The sequence below is a fragment of the Leptopilina boulardi genome, unplaced genomic scaffold, assembly GCF_019393585.1.
Source record: "Leptopilina boulardi isolate dan_hultmark-lab unplaced genomic scaffold, ZJU_Lbou_2.1 LbouV2_165, whole genome shotgun sequence".
Taxonomy (NCBI): domain Eukaryota; kingdom Metazoa; phylum Arthropoda; class Insecta; order Hymenoptera; family Figitidae; genus Leptopilina; species Leptopilina boulardi.
This window is the reverse complement of record NW_026137713.1, coordinates 4,813,986-4,828,988: the sequence shown is the minus strand read 5'-3', so window position 1 is coordinate 4,828,988 and position 15,003 is coordinate 4,813,986. Positions and strand designations below refer to the sequence as shown.

The window sequence follows — 15,003 nt, the reverse complement described above, 5'->3', positions numbered from 1 at the left end:
AAATAAAAAAGAAAACTATTTCCATCCATGTATGTTTGTATGTATGTAATTACATATACACAAATCTCATAATAATGTATAATAATCGGAAGTGATTGCAAAGTTTTTATTAGAAAAATATATTCTTTTTATCATTATTAAATCACGAATGTGTAATTTCTTTCAATTTTTAATTGTGTAAAATTTCAAATTCTTTGTTTATAAAACGACAAGGCAAAATTCGACGTCACAAATCAAAATGTCAGACATCGATAAATGGATAGATATTGCAAAAGAATGCAAATATTTACCTGAAAATGATCTCAAGGTAAGTAATCTAAATTCTAGTGATATTTTTCAAATTTTCATTATTTATTTTTATTTAATTTTTACATATATATATATATTTGTACAAAGTTTGAAATCATGACAGTTCGTGTTATAGGTTACGTATCAACACTCCTATAATTATTGTTTTTTCTTTTCATAAAACAGAAACTTTGTGACATTGTATGTGATTTATTGATAGAGGAATCCAATATTCAACCAGTTTCAACACCAGTAACTGTTTGTGGTGATATTCATGGCCAGGTTAGAGTGAAATTTTTATTATAACCTCAAAATACATGCATTAATTTTGATTGATATCTTACTTGTTTTGTAATATATATGTACTTTCTCTTTTTGTTGTAATATATATTAAAATTTGAAATGAAATATTTCAATTTTTCAACAATGTTGATTTTTTTGAATTTGATTTAATATTAAAATGGACAAATTCAAAAATTTAGAAAATATATTTTGATCTTTGGACTTTTTTGTTTTAATCGTTTTTTTTTTTAAAAAAGAAAGACTAAAAATTTGTTTGTTTATTTAGTTTTACGATCTAGAGGAACTTTTTCGAAATGGAGGTCCTGTACCTGATACAAATTACATATTTATGGGAGATTTTGTCGATAGAGGTTATTACAGCTTAGAAACATTTACTCGTCTTTTAACATTAAAGGCAAAATGGTCCAACAGAATAACTTTATTACGAGGAAATCATGAATCGCGTCAAATCACCCACGTTTATGGATTTTATGGTAAGTTTTTTTTTTATTTTTATACTTAATAGATAGAGAATTTAATTTTAAACTATTTTTCTCTATGAGGAGAGAGAAAAATAATTATAATTTTATTTTAAAAATCGCTTGTTTTTCTATCCAAAAAATCGATTACTCATTCTTTTTTAAAATTACGCGGCATTTTTTTTTTTAATGCGCGTGCGTCAATTTTCTTTTTTATGTTAAATTTGGCAACACTGTTAATTGTTATTCGAAAGTGAAACGTGTTTTTTTAATTAAATAATAATTATTAATCTATTTATCTATCTATTTATCTAAATTGATAATTTAATAATATTTTAATTGTGATATGAAAATTGACTTTTAATTCAAAAAATTTGTGAATAAAAATTATTATTTCGAAGAATATGCTAAACTAACCTATAAAAAACAGTTTTTAATATTTTCTAAAATATGTATTATTTAGAAATTTCTGTGATTATTAAAGAAGCAGAATTATTGTTAAATTCAAGTGTAATAGAAACGTGTATAAAAAAATGTGTAAAACAATTTGTCGGCGAAGAGGGTTGTAAATATAAATTTGACATTCTTAAATACGATGATTCGAATCAAAAAATAATTGTTCGTTGTTGTAATGAATCTTATATTCGATTAAGAGCATCATTAGTTGTTAGTAATAATACTGAAGAGCCATTAAGTTTTATAATTAATAGAGCTACGGAAAATTTATTGAGTCTTAGATGTAATAGTAGAACATTTAAGCACGGTGTAAAGTAAATTTATTTGAAAAATATTAATTACAGACGAATGTCAAAACAAATATGGTAATGCGAATGCATGGAAATATTGCTGTAGGGTATTTGATCTGCTCACAATTGCTGCCGTAAGTAAAATTTACAGGAAAAAAAAAAACGTTTTTTTGCAAATATTAATGATTATTTATTGCAGTTAATCGATGAACAAGTTCTTTGTGTACATGGAGGTTTATCTCCACTAATTAGGACATTAGATCAAATTAGAACGATTGAAAGAAATCAGGAAATTCCACATAGAGGTGCATTTTGTGATTTGGTTTGGTCGGATCCAGATGATGTTGATACGTGGACTGTTAGTCCTCGTGGTGCTGGTTGGCTTTTTGGAAGTAAAGCAACTCATATGTTTACGGAAATTAATGATTTGAAATTAATTTGTAGAGCTCATCAATTAGTTCAAGAAGGTATTTTATTGTATTTTCATAATTTAAAATAATAAATTAGTAGTAGAAAATTAATTTATGAAAAAATATTGTTTTTTTTTAGGTTATAGGTACATGTTTAATGATAAATTAATTACTGTATGGTCAGCGCCAAATTATTGTTATCGTTGTGGTAATATTGCGAGTATATTGCAATTTACAACAGTTGACGATAGAAAACCAGTGCTATTTCAAGCAGTACCAGATTCTGAACGTGTGATTCCTCCTATAATTACAACTCCATATTTTTTGTGATTCAACATGGCAATTTTATTTGGATCCAGAAAAAAAACGAAAAAAAGGAATGATCATTTTGATCTGGACTTTATGGAAAATTACATGACTGTCTGGATTCGGCTGATAATAATGATCATCATGATGGCAGGTTAAATTTCCCCTTCAAAAAAAAAAAAAAAAAATAGCGTACGCAATTATTTTTTTTTATACAATTCAAAAAGAAAAATAGAATATTATTCTCCTTGGAAATCCAAGGTTTGGCGGGAACGACTTAATCATGAGATTATACTTATTGAGCTTAACGTTCCAAAAAAATATGGACCTTTTAAATGAACACACTTTGAAAAAAAAAAGGCTGAACCTCCTTTAGTCGCTATGGCGATTAATAGTTGTCCAAAAGAAATTCTTTTTAAATGTGGCGCAGGTTTTCGTGCATGCAAAACGAATCTTAGATGCTTTTTGTTTGCCTTCTACTCACATTTTTAGGAACATTTACACAACCTTTCCAAAACTCTCTCTCTCTTATGAGAATTTACAAAATACCTGATATATTATCAACGACAGAAAAAATAAAACATTCCGTGAAAATTCGAGAGATGTCAATGCGTTTTAGAATTCAGGTTTCCTTTTTGCAAACTATTAAGGTCTTCCTGATAATGTTTCCGAAAGAAAAAATTAATAATTTTTTTTCTACAACATCTTATTTTAGAAACGATAAATTATTTTTAAAATAGGAATTCAAGAATATTATTGGATTCAAATTAATTATTGTCTCCTATTCCTTAAATTTAAAAAAAAATCTTTGTACATTTTTCACAATCAAGTGTAATTATAGGGGGAGCAAGTATTTTTTTTTAAATAAATAAAGCACCGAAACCCTTAGCAATGTGCCTCTAAATTAATAAGTGTATCTCTTTTCTCTAAATTTGAGAGAAGAAAAGAATTTCATGAAACCTGAATTCCATACGCTAACGACGCATTTCCATGTCCCGATCACAGACCCAATTCGATTAATTGTATTATAATAATATATATATAGACATTAATCGAAAAAAAAACCTTGAACCTGCTCTATTTTCAATTTTGTGATATGGATCGTGCTGAGCCTAGAAATCGACAATTCATTCTATTTCCAACTCTGTGTGCAAAATTTTTTTTTCACAAAAAAAATTCAATTTCATTTTTTAATTGTTTATATTTTAACCCTTGAACAGTGCCTTCAGAATGTATAAGACGGCGATCTATTAGAAAATAACGTTTTATATCACGATAGATTGTGTGTGTGAAATGACAATGAATTTTTTGAAAAGAAATATGATTATTGAAAAAAATCGCACTTGTTTTTTTTCTCTTTTTTTTTTTGTAATGCTTCCTAAAAATCGCTGGTACGAGGAATTATATTTTTTCTTTTCAATTTTTGTCTTTTTTTATTCAGTAATTAAGTGCTCATAAATAACATAAAGTTCTATTTTTGTGAGAAAGGAGCTTTCTCAGGTGTTTACGTGCCAATAACAAAAAAAAAAAAATTTCCAACACGTGCGGTTTTTTTCTTTCAAAAAAAAAATCCCCTTTATTTATGGATTTGATTTATTTTTTTTAAACATTTTTTTTGTGCACGAATTTTGTAAACATTAAAGTACAAAATTATTTTTCTAATATATACAATTCTTTTTTTTTTTAAATAGAGATGGGTTTAATAGTGAAAGGATGCAACGTTGCCTTATTCAATTTTCCAAGTTTTTTTTTCAAATTATTAATTAAATTTTTTTTTAACATTTTGAATTGTAATTTATTGAATCAATTTTTTTTTTCTTTTCTTTATTAGGAAAGAATTTTTTTGTGTACATTTTTTTTTTTTTTTTTTTTTGAACACTGAGTTGGCATTAGAAAATAATAATTATAAATCGATTGAACAGTCTCTTATATAAAGAGTATAAGAAAACGGCGAGAAAAATGAGAATTTTTTGCGTAGCGGATACAAACTTAAGAAAAAAAAAAAAAAAAAAATTTAGACAAGTATTAGAATCCGCTGTCGTCTTGCCAATTTCTCGCCCTTTATCGTATTTTATGCGCCTCTGTCTGTGATCGCTTTTAAATCTTTATCAAGATGTCCAAGCGTTTATTAAAAAATAAAAAAAAAAAAAAAAGAAAAAAGAAAAAAAAGAAAAAAAAAAGAATTTTTTTATTTGAACTTTTGTTTTTTGTTACATAATTTTTTTTTCAATTAATTATTTTTAACTTAAAAGTTGAAAAAAAAATTAAAATAAATTTCTAATTTATTTCCAAATAAATATATGAATATTTTAAAGATGAGAAAAAAAACATATCATTTTTTTTTTTTTTAGAATCGCCTTAAATTTATTTTATGGTGGTGTTTTTTTTTTTAATTCACTATACGCTTTAAATTATTTCTTTTTTTTGGCGATTTTTTTAGTTGCGAATCGTCTCTGCTCAATGGTTTTTTTTTTTTTTTATTATTAATTATCAAAGCTTTTTGTGTATTATTGAATATTTATTATCGGCTGAAAAATTATTTTTTCCTTAGATGTGCAAAGTAAATATTGTAAATAATCGATGTTTTTTTTTTTTTATATTATTATTCACTAGAAAAAATAATTCTTTCGTTGTGAATAATTTTTTCATATTATCTGTGGAAAAAATTTATTCTTCCCGAATGAAATTTCAATCTTTTTTGATACATATAGGGAATATTAAATAATAGACTCTATTAGCAATAAATAGCAAAAAAAAAGAAAAGTGTGAAAATGTTTTGTAAAACTGCGAACAATGAATTTTAAGAGTTTGAAATACGCCTTAAAATGTAAAAAAAAAAAAAATTAAAATAAAAAACAACTTTTAAACTAGATGACTTAACATACAACGACTTATATAAATTGTGGTGTAGATTTAAATTTGAGTGAAACTAGCTTCCGGTATAAATATAATACGAATCTCAGAGACGATTCACAAGATATTAAATAAATCAAGAATTTTTTTTTTTTATTTTATTTTATTTTTAACGAATATCGCACACCAACATTACGTTTGGTCTTTTAAAGATCTCACAGGTAGACGTCATATTGTAACGATCATCATGTACCTTGAAAGTATAGAACTTTGTTATGTTAACGTAATGAAACATCTGTAATAAAAAAAAAAAAAAAAAAATACCTGTAAATTATTAATTTTCTTTTTAATAGATTTTTTACTACTTAATTTTTATAAATATAATTCTTTTTTTAAACATTCTTTATCATTAAATATTATACCTACAATAACTTTTTTACAAGAAAACAATATTTTCAAAAAATGCAAAAATTATAAACAATTTTGGACTGGTACATAAAATGAAATATTCCTATTGGTCAGATATTTTTGCACGAATTTTAAAATCATTTCGTTTATTTTAATCAATGTTTTATTTAATAATAATTGTATACAACTAATTAATTGAATAGAAATTTTTTAATAAATTTCTATTTATTTGTAAAATTAAAAAAAAAACATTAATGAGAATATTTTTAATATATAACTAGTGACATAACCTCAAAAATAGTGAAGTTGACATTGCATTTATATTATTACAATAATTTAATAAAATAAATAGACTTATGACTAATTTGTGAATTTTTTTTTAATAAAACTTAATGTGAAAAAATAAGTTTATATTATGAATAAAGTTTAGTTGAATGTGGCGCCATCAGTGTGACGAAAATTACTCGACGAGGACGTCTTCGTCTTCGCCGCGGTGAGGGAAATATTCATTTCTCTCCTGAACATATTTAAGGGTGGGTCCCAGACATTTTTATATATGGAAAAAACGGTTCTGCATACAGATAAGCAGTATTGTTAACTAAATAATACAATACCGAAGAAATAATATCATCAGTGTCAGTGTGTGTTGCTTTCTCGGCGTGAATAGGGCGTACCCTGGAGTTTTTTAAGAGAAAAAAAAAAACGAGTGATTTTTGATTATTGAAGTTGAGACATTTTAAATTCCATATAGAATTATCATTTGAAGAATAAAAAAAAGAAACCGCTCGTTGGATGAATAATAATATCGTCAGTGGAAATATCTCCCTTTCCCCTATACCCCGTATCCATTTCGTTCCTCTTTCCCCATAACGGCTCCCCCATAAAGTCTATACAGCAGTTCATGGCTGCTTTATAAAGAGGGGGGAAAACAAGCGGCCCTGTCTGCTTGAAATTGGAGTACTTTATGAAGGAATATGTCAAGTTTAAAAATCGGTAAGTGTCAAATCAGCTGTAATTATCATTTTTGTAGTATATTTAGTTTTTTATGTGAATTTTGTATTATTTGCCGGAATTCCTCTTTTTTGCATTTTGTTCAAGTACGACAGTATTCGTTAGAATTTATTGTATTTTATTTCCTATTTTTATATTAAATATTATAATTTAATTTTGTAGAGTATTTTCTGAGTTTTTTTCCCAAAAAAAGAAAAAAGAAAAGAATTTAAATCACCTATTTTGAAGCATCAGCAATGAATCATCATTCTGACAGATGATATTTTTACGTCCATTTTAATTGTATCAAAAGAATTAACAAACTAAAGACAATTTATTAATTAACTTTCATGGTCAGATATAAAATAGGTATACGATAAATATCTTTCATGTTCATAGAGCGTTGCATTTTTAATGACATCTTTTTACATGATAAAATTATCTATTGTTTTAAAGTTTTATATTTAAATATTATATAAACATATTACGTTTATTATATATATATAAATTATTATCTACTTTATTGAAAAGAATAGGAAGTATAATATAATTTAAAATTAAATTACTCAAATCAAATGTCAAGTTTGAGGTTAGAATTATTGATTTTTATTTACGGCAGTCGTTACAGAAATAGAATTTTATTTAATTCAAGTTCATGTTAATTTTGAAAATTATAAGGTATTGTTAATAATTTAAAATAAAAAAATGTTCGATATATCAACAATGACTGAATATGATTATTATTTGATTTCAAACAATTGAATAACATTGCAAATGAGAATTGATAAATATTTAATTTTTTGTAAAAAAGTGATTCAGATTTTGTTTAATGAATCATAAAATGCTTTTAATACTACTGTATTTATCTTTCAGTAAATAAAATATTGGTCTTGTTATTATATTGCACGATATAATTTTGACAATACAACACGTATTATTTGAATTTAATTTTTAACTTTTATAAATCAATTCTTTATTTTATGTAAATATTTTGAATTTTCTTTTATTATTTATGACAAATTTTAGGTTATGTTGAAATTATTTACGAAATTAAGTTAAAAAAATTTTGTTATAATTAGATAAGATTGTAGTTAGTCCGCAATGCATGATATCAAAGTTTGTGTCGCAGCAAAATAAAAAATATTAAAAAAAAAGGGGAGAAAAATAGTTTAAAAACAAAATTCAAAAAAAAAAAAGAGAGATTCTTAAATTAATTTAATTTTTTTCTCCCAAAGTAACGGATGGATCCTGAATCAAGAAATCAGATGGTGTATCAAGATTAAAAAAAATTTTGCCCAAAAAAAAAAAAAAGCTAAATAATGAATGCCTGGTGCACTTGTGCTGTTGACACAACAAAAGCAGATTTACAATTCTTTCAAGTAGTACGTGAGTAGCGGAACTCACACAACAATTGTCGATTGTATAAATCATTCCTGTTTTTTCGCACATGGCAGCCATGAAGCATGGTACGTTTTAATTTTGATTGCCTTGCTTTCAATGTTTGTGTATTCAAAAAATTTAAAAAAAAAAAAGAAATTTAATTTTCAAATTTTATTTTTTTTACAGGTAAAACAAGTCAAGACGACGTGTGTTACGTTGTCGCAAAATATGATTATGAAGCACAAGGTGCACAGGAATTGGATCTTCGAAAAAATGAAAGATATCTTTTATTGGACGATTCAAAACATTGGTGGCGTGTTCAAAGTGCAAGAGGACAAGCTGGCTATGTACCAAGTAATTATGTGAAAAAAGAAAAACCCTCAATATTTGATAGTATCAAGAAAAAAGTGAAAAAAGGCTCAGGTTCAAAAACATTGCCAACAAGTAATTCACCGTCCCGTGCTGTTGAATCGCCAATAATGGCAAGGCGATTACCAGCCGATCCTAGTGAAGCAATTGGTACAGCTGTTGTTAAATATAATTATCAAGCGCAACAAGCCGATGAATTATCATTGGTTAAAGGTACGCGTATTCTTATATTGGAAAAAAGTAATGATGGCTGGTGGCGTGGACAAAGTGGCAATCAAGCTGGATGGTTCCCATCGAATTATACACAAGAGGAAGGCGATGCCGATGATACGTTACATACATATGCAATGGCTGAAAATGTACTTGATATTGTTGTTGCATTATATTCATTTTCATCGAATAACGATCAGGAATTGTCATTTGAAAAAGGTGATCGTTTAGAAATACTCGATCGTCCACCAGCTGATCCTGAATGGTATAAGGCGCGCAATGGTCATGGACAAATTGGTCTTGTTCCACGTAATTATTTACAGGAGCTTAGTGAATATTTAACGCAACCATATCGCGAGCGAGGAATAACAAACAATGAAATGGGAGTTGTTGGAGGTGGAGGTGTTGTTGGCGATTCATTGGAAAGAAGGCCCGATCCTGGCGATAGGCCACATCTTGTTGGTAAACCTTGGTATTATGGAAGAATTACACGTTTACAATGTGATTCGTTGCTTAATCAACATGGACACGATGGAGATTTTTTAATACGAGACAGCGAAACCAATGTGAGTAATTAAAAAAAAAGTAATAAATAATTGAAAATTTAAAAAAAAAATTCATTTCAGATGGGAGACTATTCGGTATCATTAAAAGCACCGGGACGTAATAAACATTTTAGGGTACATGTGGAAGGCGCATTATATTGTATTGGACAGAGGAAATTTCACACGTTGGATCAACTCGTTGATCATTATCAAAGAGCGCCAATTTATACGAATAAACAAGGCGAAAAACTTTATCTGGTGCGGCCTCTGCCAAAAGGCAATCCCAGTAGTAACGGCTGTTAGATTTTTTTTTTTCTTTCTGTTTGATAATCTCATTAACAAAAAAATATAATTTGTCCTCAGCAAAAAAATTCGAGCGCTTTAGGGTATTAACATGATACCTATCTAGTTAATAAAAATATCGATATCATCTCTCGTACATTTATACATTAACATAATTTTTTGTCAAGTATAATATTAGTGTGTCATAATTTTTTTTTTCTACCCTCAAAATAATAATTTATTACTGTAAGTAATAATAATAATAATATAATAATGGTAATGTACTACAAATCGACGCTTCCGAACAAATTAGCAAAATATGGCAGCTAAAGAAGAATTTTTGACTTTTTTTTTTTAGAATTATTTGTATACCAAATTTTTAACACATTCTTTTTATACATTTATTACTCGTAATAAAAATATAAATATAGCCTTCAAGTATAACGAACAAGTAACGATAGTTGTAATACGATCTTACCAGTAATAAGTTAAAAAAACAAAGACTAAGTGTTCATTTGTGATTTTGTATTTATTAGAAAATTTCTAAGCGAATAAAATATTTAAGTGTGCACTATTAACATTCGTCGTTTTAATTTATTTAGTATTTGTGTGCTTTCCAAAAAAAAAAAAAAAAAAACAATTTTCAAATTCGCCTTAAACAGTCGCAAAAATAGATTTTCTTTTTTGTTTTATCTAAACGCCACTATAAAAATAATACAATTTTTTTTTTCCTAGTCAGATCCCTTATCTAATCACTTATACAATCCAATCTATTAATAAAGAAGATTAATACTTTCTTGTTCGAAACGATGTTGTCAATTATTATTTTCTTTTTATAAATATCGATTAGAATAATTTATATATATAATTAGTTTGATATTAAATTACAATAGTACAATTGACATTTTTAATGTCATGGATATTATAATAGATGGAATGAAACGACGGAATTGTTTTCTTTGTTCACTAATTTCTTTTTTTTTTTTTTTTTTTTTAATTTTTTCATTCACCAAAAAAATTTTTTTAAAGCTCTAAAAAAAAATTTACATATTAAGCGTGTATCGCAAGTGGCGGAAATATTTTTTTTTTTCATATATTTATTTATATATATATATATTATAACCTGGTAACAGTATAGTAATATTTTTAATTTGTAAAATTATTTTTTTTTCATAAATAATCGCATTACTTATTTTATTATGAATAGAAGAGATTGGTGCTCCTAAGGGTACTAATTGCCAATCAAGTCATGTTCTTTTTTAAAAAACAAATTTTTTTTTTTCCTATGCTAAGCTTATTTTCGCAATAATTATTTTGTTCGTAAGTCTGTTACGGATTGTTTTGTTTTTTTTTATCATTCTAACTCAAGAATGGATTGTTCGAATTTCTTGTCATGTCACCAGAGCCCACCTAAAAAAAAAAATTTTCAATCAATTCATAATTTTTTTTTGTAGATTTAATTTAAATAGAATTAAAAAAATAAATAACTTTTTCTAATTGAAGTTGATAAATTCAGAAAATTCTGTTTGTAAATTTATTCTAATGATGTTATTTGCATAATAATAATAATAATAATTTGATAATAATAAAAAAGAAATTAGTTATTATCATCATAATCAATGGATTTTTCCAACTCGCGAGTGATTCGTGACTAGTACCAATCAGGAAAAAAAATAAGAAATAAATTTTAAAAAAAGTGTTTATTAAAAAAACCAGTTTCTATACTCATAAAATTGTAGGTATATTTTTGTTTATAATAAAAAAAAAAAAAACAAGGCGAGAAAACAAATAAATAGCTTAGCGTCAATTATATATGCCAGTCTATTTAAAGCAACGAGTTCTTCATTGCACTCTTGCTTTAAATGACGTTTCTGAAACGTGTATTACGAAAAGACTCATGACGTTAAAAGACAGAGAGAGAGAGAGAGAGAAAGAAAGAGAATTGAGAAAAAAAAATTGCATCTTTGTTACTTAAGCGAGATACATATCTTCAATTAAATCAAAATGACCTTTTTAAAGAATTCAACTGGGAAAAACCTTTCGATTAGAAAAACATTTTGTTTTGAAATTGAAATGTTTTTTTTTTTTAATTGTAAATAAATTCCCCCTGATATAGATTAAATTAAAAAAATAAAAATTACAAAATTTCACTTACGACAAATGGATTTGCGTGATAAGCGGCAACCGACGGTTGCCACGTTTTATTCGGGAATGACGTCATAAGCTGACTAGATGGAATAACATCCTCATTATTTCGCGATTCCTTCGATGCCCAAAGCGTATCTATAAATTTTCAATTAATAATAAATATTTTTCTCTTGTTTTTTTTTTTTGTGTTAAAAAAGAAAAATATATTATTACCAAACGCACTGCCGTTATTAACTGAAAATTGAATTTGTCTAAATGGATTTGCCGAATTATTAAGTGTATTATCCGATATTTGAACATTATTATTATTGATTAAATTATTGGACGGACGCCATAGATCATTAGCTGTGAATGGATTTGAAATTACTTGAGATCCTTGATTATTGTAACCACCCCAAATTGAATTTGACACTGGAAAATATTTAATTAATAAAATAATATAAATTAATATTTATTATCTCTATTATTAGTATTTGATTTTCTAAAATGAATTCAAAATTAATTTTCTAAATACTCACAATTGGAATTATTTGTATTCCATGTAGATCCAACAGGAGGATTTTCCTCCTTTATTTGCGCTTGTTTCATTAAACAATCTAAATCCTTTAATGCTGCATAACGATCTTCCGATGGTGGTGAATTAATTCCATTGAAATTTGGCGTTAAACATCCAGCCGTTTGATTCAAACTTCCAGTGCCTAAAAGCAAATTTTTTTTTTTTAATTTAAAAATATTTCATTCAAAAGACGAAAAATTTCTTTTTTTTACCTTTAGGAGAATTGAAAATAGGATTATTGTCAAAATTAGCGAATGAAGGTTGCGAAACAATAGGTTGATTATAATTCGTTGGCGTTGTTGGAAGATAAGGATCGGGTACTTTACTAAAATCAGCAACAAAATCCGCAGTAAATGAATTTGATTTTGATGTTTCTGTTATTAATGTTGAATTTGGCGTTGACGTTGCTTGTGGTTGTGCACATTCAGAATTTGTAATTCTCGTTAAATTTGAATTTGTCGACAATTCTTTGGATTGTGTTTTCGTTTTTTTTATAATTTCAGACGGCGTTATGTAGTATCGTTTCATTTCATACCTCTCAATCATTATTTCTTTCATTTTTTGTTCATCTTTTGAATCGGCATAAATAAAATCATTATGTGGTTGTAATGCGAGCCATGTACTTCGACAATATTCATTACCACGTTCTTTAAGAAAATTAATATCATCCAGATTGAATGTTGCCATTGAAATTGATTTAACTCGATGTGGTGGCGTTAAACCTCGTCTAAAAAAAAATAATAATAATCATTGTTTTTAAATGCATTCATTACTATTAAAAAGTAATTAAAAATTAAAAACAAATTTTAAATATACTTGTAATTAATTTTTTAAATATTACATTTTTTTTTCTATCAATAAACGATTTTTAGGTCAAAAAAGAAGAAGAAGAAAAAGAAACATGAAAGACAATCAACTAATTAATTCTTGTAAAAAAAACATGTTGCTATTTAACATCACGTATCTTTTCATGTCACTGTGTCACTAAGAATAAAATTATCGTTTCAAATACTTCCTTTCAGTTTCGAGAGAGACTTTCTAATTATCGATGCTTATCGATCTACATTTTATTTGAGTTTTAATTTTTTTTTCTAAATTAGATTATTATAAAAAAAAAGATATGAATAAATCGAAATAATTTTCAAAATAATAAAATTAAATACAGTTCAAATTACAAATAACGGCAATTATTTTTGTTCAAATAACGGTATAGTTTCGGTAGTCCCAAAACAAAGATAGTTCTCCAAAAAAAAAAAAATAATTTTCCCCTCAGTTGAAAAAAAATTAATTTATTTTCTCATAAATATATTTTTTTTCTAATTTATTATTCAAACGTTGCGAAGTTCACTTTTTATCACAAATTCTTGGAATATTTACATTCTTAAAATCAATTTATAAGATTTTTTGATGATTCCACAAAAATTTGTTTATATTTGAAATGCAATTAAAGTCTAGACACTGTCTCTGTTTGTTTTAGAAATTCATTTTCCAAGCATTTACAAACACGAGGTCGAGAGTGAAAGGTTGCGTGTATAAAAAAAAAAAAACAAATGCTTCTTTGTTTAATATTTATAAAACTTAGAAACCCTATCAACCATAATAGAGAATAATAAAAATTTCAGGTGCGATAATTTATGATTCACTTCATTAGTCTTTTGTGCTTTATTTATCACACACATTGATGATTCATTTTTAAAAAAAAATAAATTAACTAAAAAAGAATTTTCTTTTTTTATTTTACATTGACAAAATGATAATCAATTAGATGTAAATATTCTAAATGAGAGGAATCAATGTTTGCAATTTAAATCAAAAATTACACAACTAAGAATGCATTAAGAAAAATTAGTTGTTGATTCAAGCTGAAAAATTAAACAACTTGCAAAATCTTTATTTTACGCAATGAATCTTTCTTTTTCTGGGAAATTCCATCTCATGTTACACTCTGATTCATAACTCTCAAAACACACAAAGACACCTGTCAGCAAAGAAACTTCTAGTTTCAAATTTTCTTTAAAAAAATTAAAAGGTGCGACAAATTTAAAGGTCTTGTATTTTAAAATTAGAGCTGGATTAAAAGCCCCATTTTAACATTCTTTTTGACTCGTTTCTTTTCTCTTTCTCTCTCTTTTTTTTTTATCAAAGGAAACAGTTTGAGATAAAAGTCAACTCTGCTAACGGATGTTTAAAGGAAGTAGAGAGAAATAAAATGAATGAACTTACAATAATCCAGAACAAGACATGCAAACATAAGATCCTATTGTCATGTTCACATAAGTTGGACCTCGTTGCCGGCAATCGAAACATTCTTTATTTCCCGGTTGCGAGACCAGCTCGCGTAACATTTTCAAGTTTTTCTCATCTTGCTTTCTCTTTGCGGACGCCATGATCTGGTGTGTGTTTATTAATAATAACAATAATAATTAGAATTTTAAAGAGGCTTATCTATCTTCTCACGAGTTCATATACACTTTAACACAACTGTGGTGAAAATTAAACTAAACTCGATAAAGCAAATTGTTTTTATAAAACACATTCACTTTATCCGTCTAAATATCAATCCACCTCTGAACGACATGCTCCGATTTTTTTTTCACTCCTATTTTGACGTCGCAAATCATTGGAAGTCATCGGGAGTCATCATTTAAAAAGAAAAAAACGACAATTCTCAAGACGCGTTTTCAAGTAACGTGTAAAAGAGCCTTAATTTTTGAAAACGCCCGCCAAATTGGTATTAACACTTTTTTTTTT

The 15,003-nt window shown here is 26.5% G+C and overlaps 3 protein-coding genes across 5 annotated transcripts; 2 read left to right on the top strand and 1 right to left on the bottom strand.

The window, feature by feature from the left end:
* Window positions 1-36: 36 nt before the first annotated feature.
* Window positions 37-5,274, top strand: LOC127277313 (serine/threonine-protein phosphatase 6 catalytic subunit). The gene is made up of 6 exons (XM_051298340.1): window positions 37-307; window positions 475-570; window positions 857-1,064; window positions 1,850-1,929; window positions 1,995-2,262; window positions 2,345-5,274. The coding sequence occupies exons 1-6, from the start codon at window positions 239-241 to the stop codon at window positions 2,533-2,535; spliced, it is 912 nt and encodes a 303-aa protein (XP_051154297.1). The 5' UTR covers window positions 37-238; the 3' UTR covers window positions 2,536-5,274.
* A 936-nt stretch (window positions 5,275-6,210) lies between these two features.
* Window positions 6,211-10,126, top strand: LOC127277326 (cytoplasmic protein NCK1). 3 transcript variants are annotated; one of them, XM_051298367.1, is made up of 4 exons: window positions 6,211-6,765; window positions 7,998-8,228; window positions 8,329-9,287; window positions 9,348-10,126. In XM_051298367.1, the coding sequence occupies exons 2-4, from the start codon at window positions 8,210-8,212 to the stop codon at window positions 9,567-9,569; spliced, it is 1,200 nt and encodes a 399-aa protein (XP_051154324.1). In that variant the 5' UTR covers window positions 6,211-6,765; window positions 7,998-8,209; the 3' UTR covers window positions 9,570-10,126. The 3 variants fall into 3 exon arrangements, with proteins under 3 accessions (XP_051154324.1, XP_051154326.1, XP_051154325.1); XM_051298368.1 differs by lacking the exon at window positions 6,211-6,765 and adding an exon at window positions 7,419-7,440; XM_051298369.1 differs by lacking the exon at window positions 7,998-8,228.
* LOC127277325 (arf-GAP domain and FG repeat-containing protein 1) lies at window positions 10,059-14,897 on the bottom strand. Its single transcript, XM_051298365.1, has 6 exons — window positions 14,476-14,897; window positions 12,465-12,979; window positions 12,215-12,394; window positions 11,910-12,107; window positions 11,704-11,831; window positions 10,059-10,958 (listed from the first exon to the last, which is right to left on the bottom strand). The coding sequence occupies exons 1-6, from the start codon at window positions 14,637-14,639 to the stop codon at window positions 10,908-10,910; spliced, it is 1,236 nt and encodes a 411-aa protein (XP_051154322.1). The 5' UTR covers window positions 14,640-14,897; the 3' UTR covers window positions 10,059-10,907.
* Between the last annotated feature and the right edge of the window lie 106 nt (window positions 14,898-15,003).

Coding starts and splice junctions, on each gene's coding strand:
- LOC127277313 (XM_051298340.1), top strand. CDS start 239: ATGTCAGACATCGATAAATGGATAGATATTGCAAAAGAATGCAAATAT. Junction 1,065..1,849: donor CCACGTTTATGGATTTTATG/GTAAGTTTTTTT, acceptor TATTAATTACAG/ACGAATGTCAAAACAAATAT. Junction 1,930..1,994: donor ATCTGCTCACAATTGCTGCC/GTAAGTAAAATT, acceptor TATTTATTGCAG/TTAATCGATGAACAAGTTCT.
- LOC127277326 (XM_051298369.1), top strand. Junction 9,288..9,347: donor TACGAGACAGCGAAACCAAT/GTGAGTAATTAA, acceptor AATTCATTTCAG/ATGGGAGACTATTCGGTATC.
- LOC127277325 (XM_051298365.1), bottom strand. CDS start 14,639: ATGGCGTCCGCAAAGAGAAAGCAAGATGAGAAAAACTTGAAAATGTTA. Junction 12,980..14,475: donor ATGTCTTGTTCTGGATTATT/GTAAGTTCATTC, acceptor ATTTTTTTTTAG/ACGAGGTTTAACGCCACCAC. Junction 12,395..12,464: donor TATTTTCAATTCTCCTAAAG/GTAAAAAAAAGA, acceptor ATTTGCTTTTAG/GCACTGGAAGTTTGAATCAA.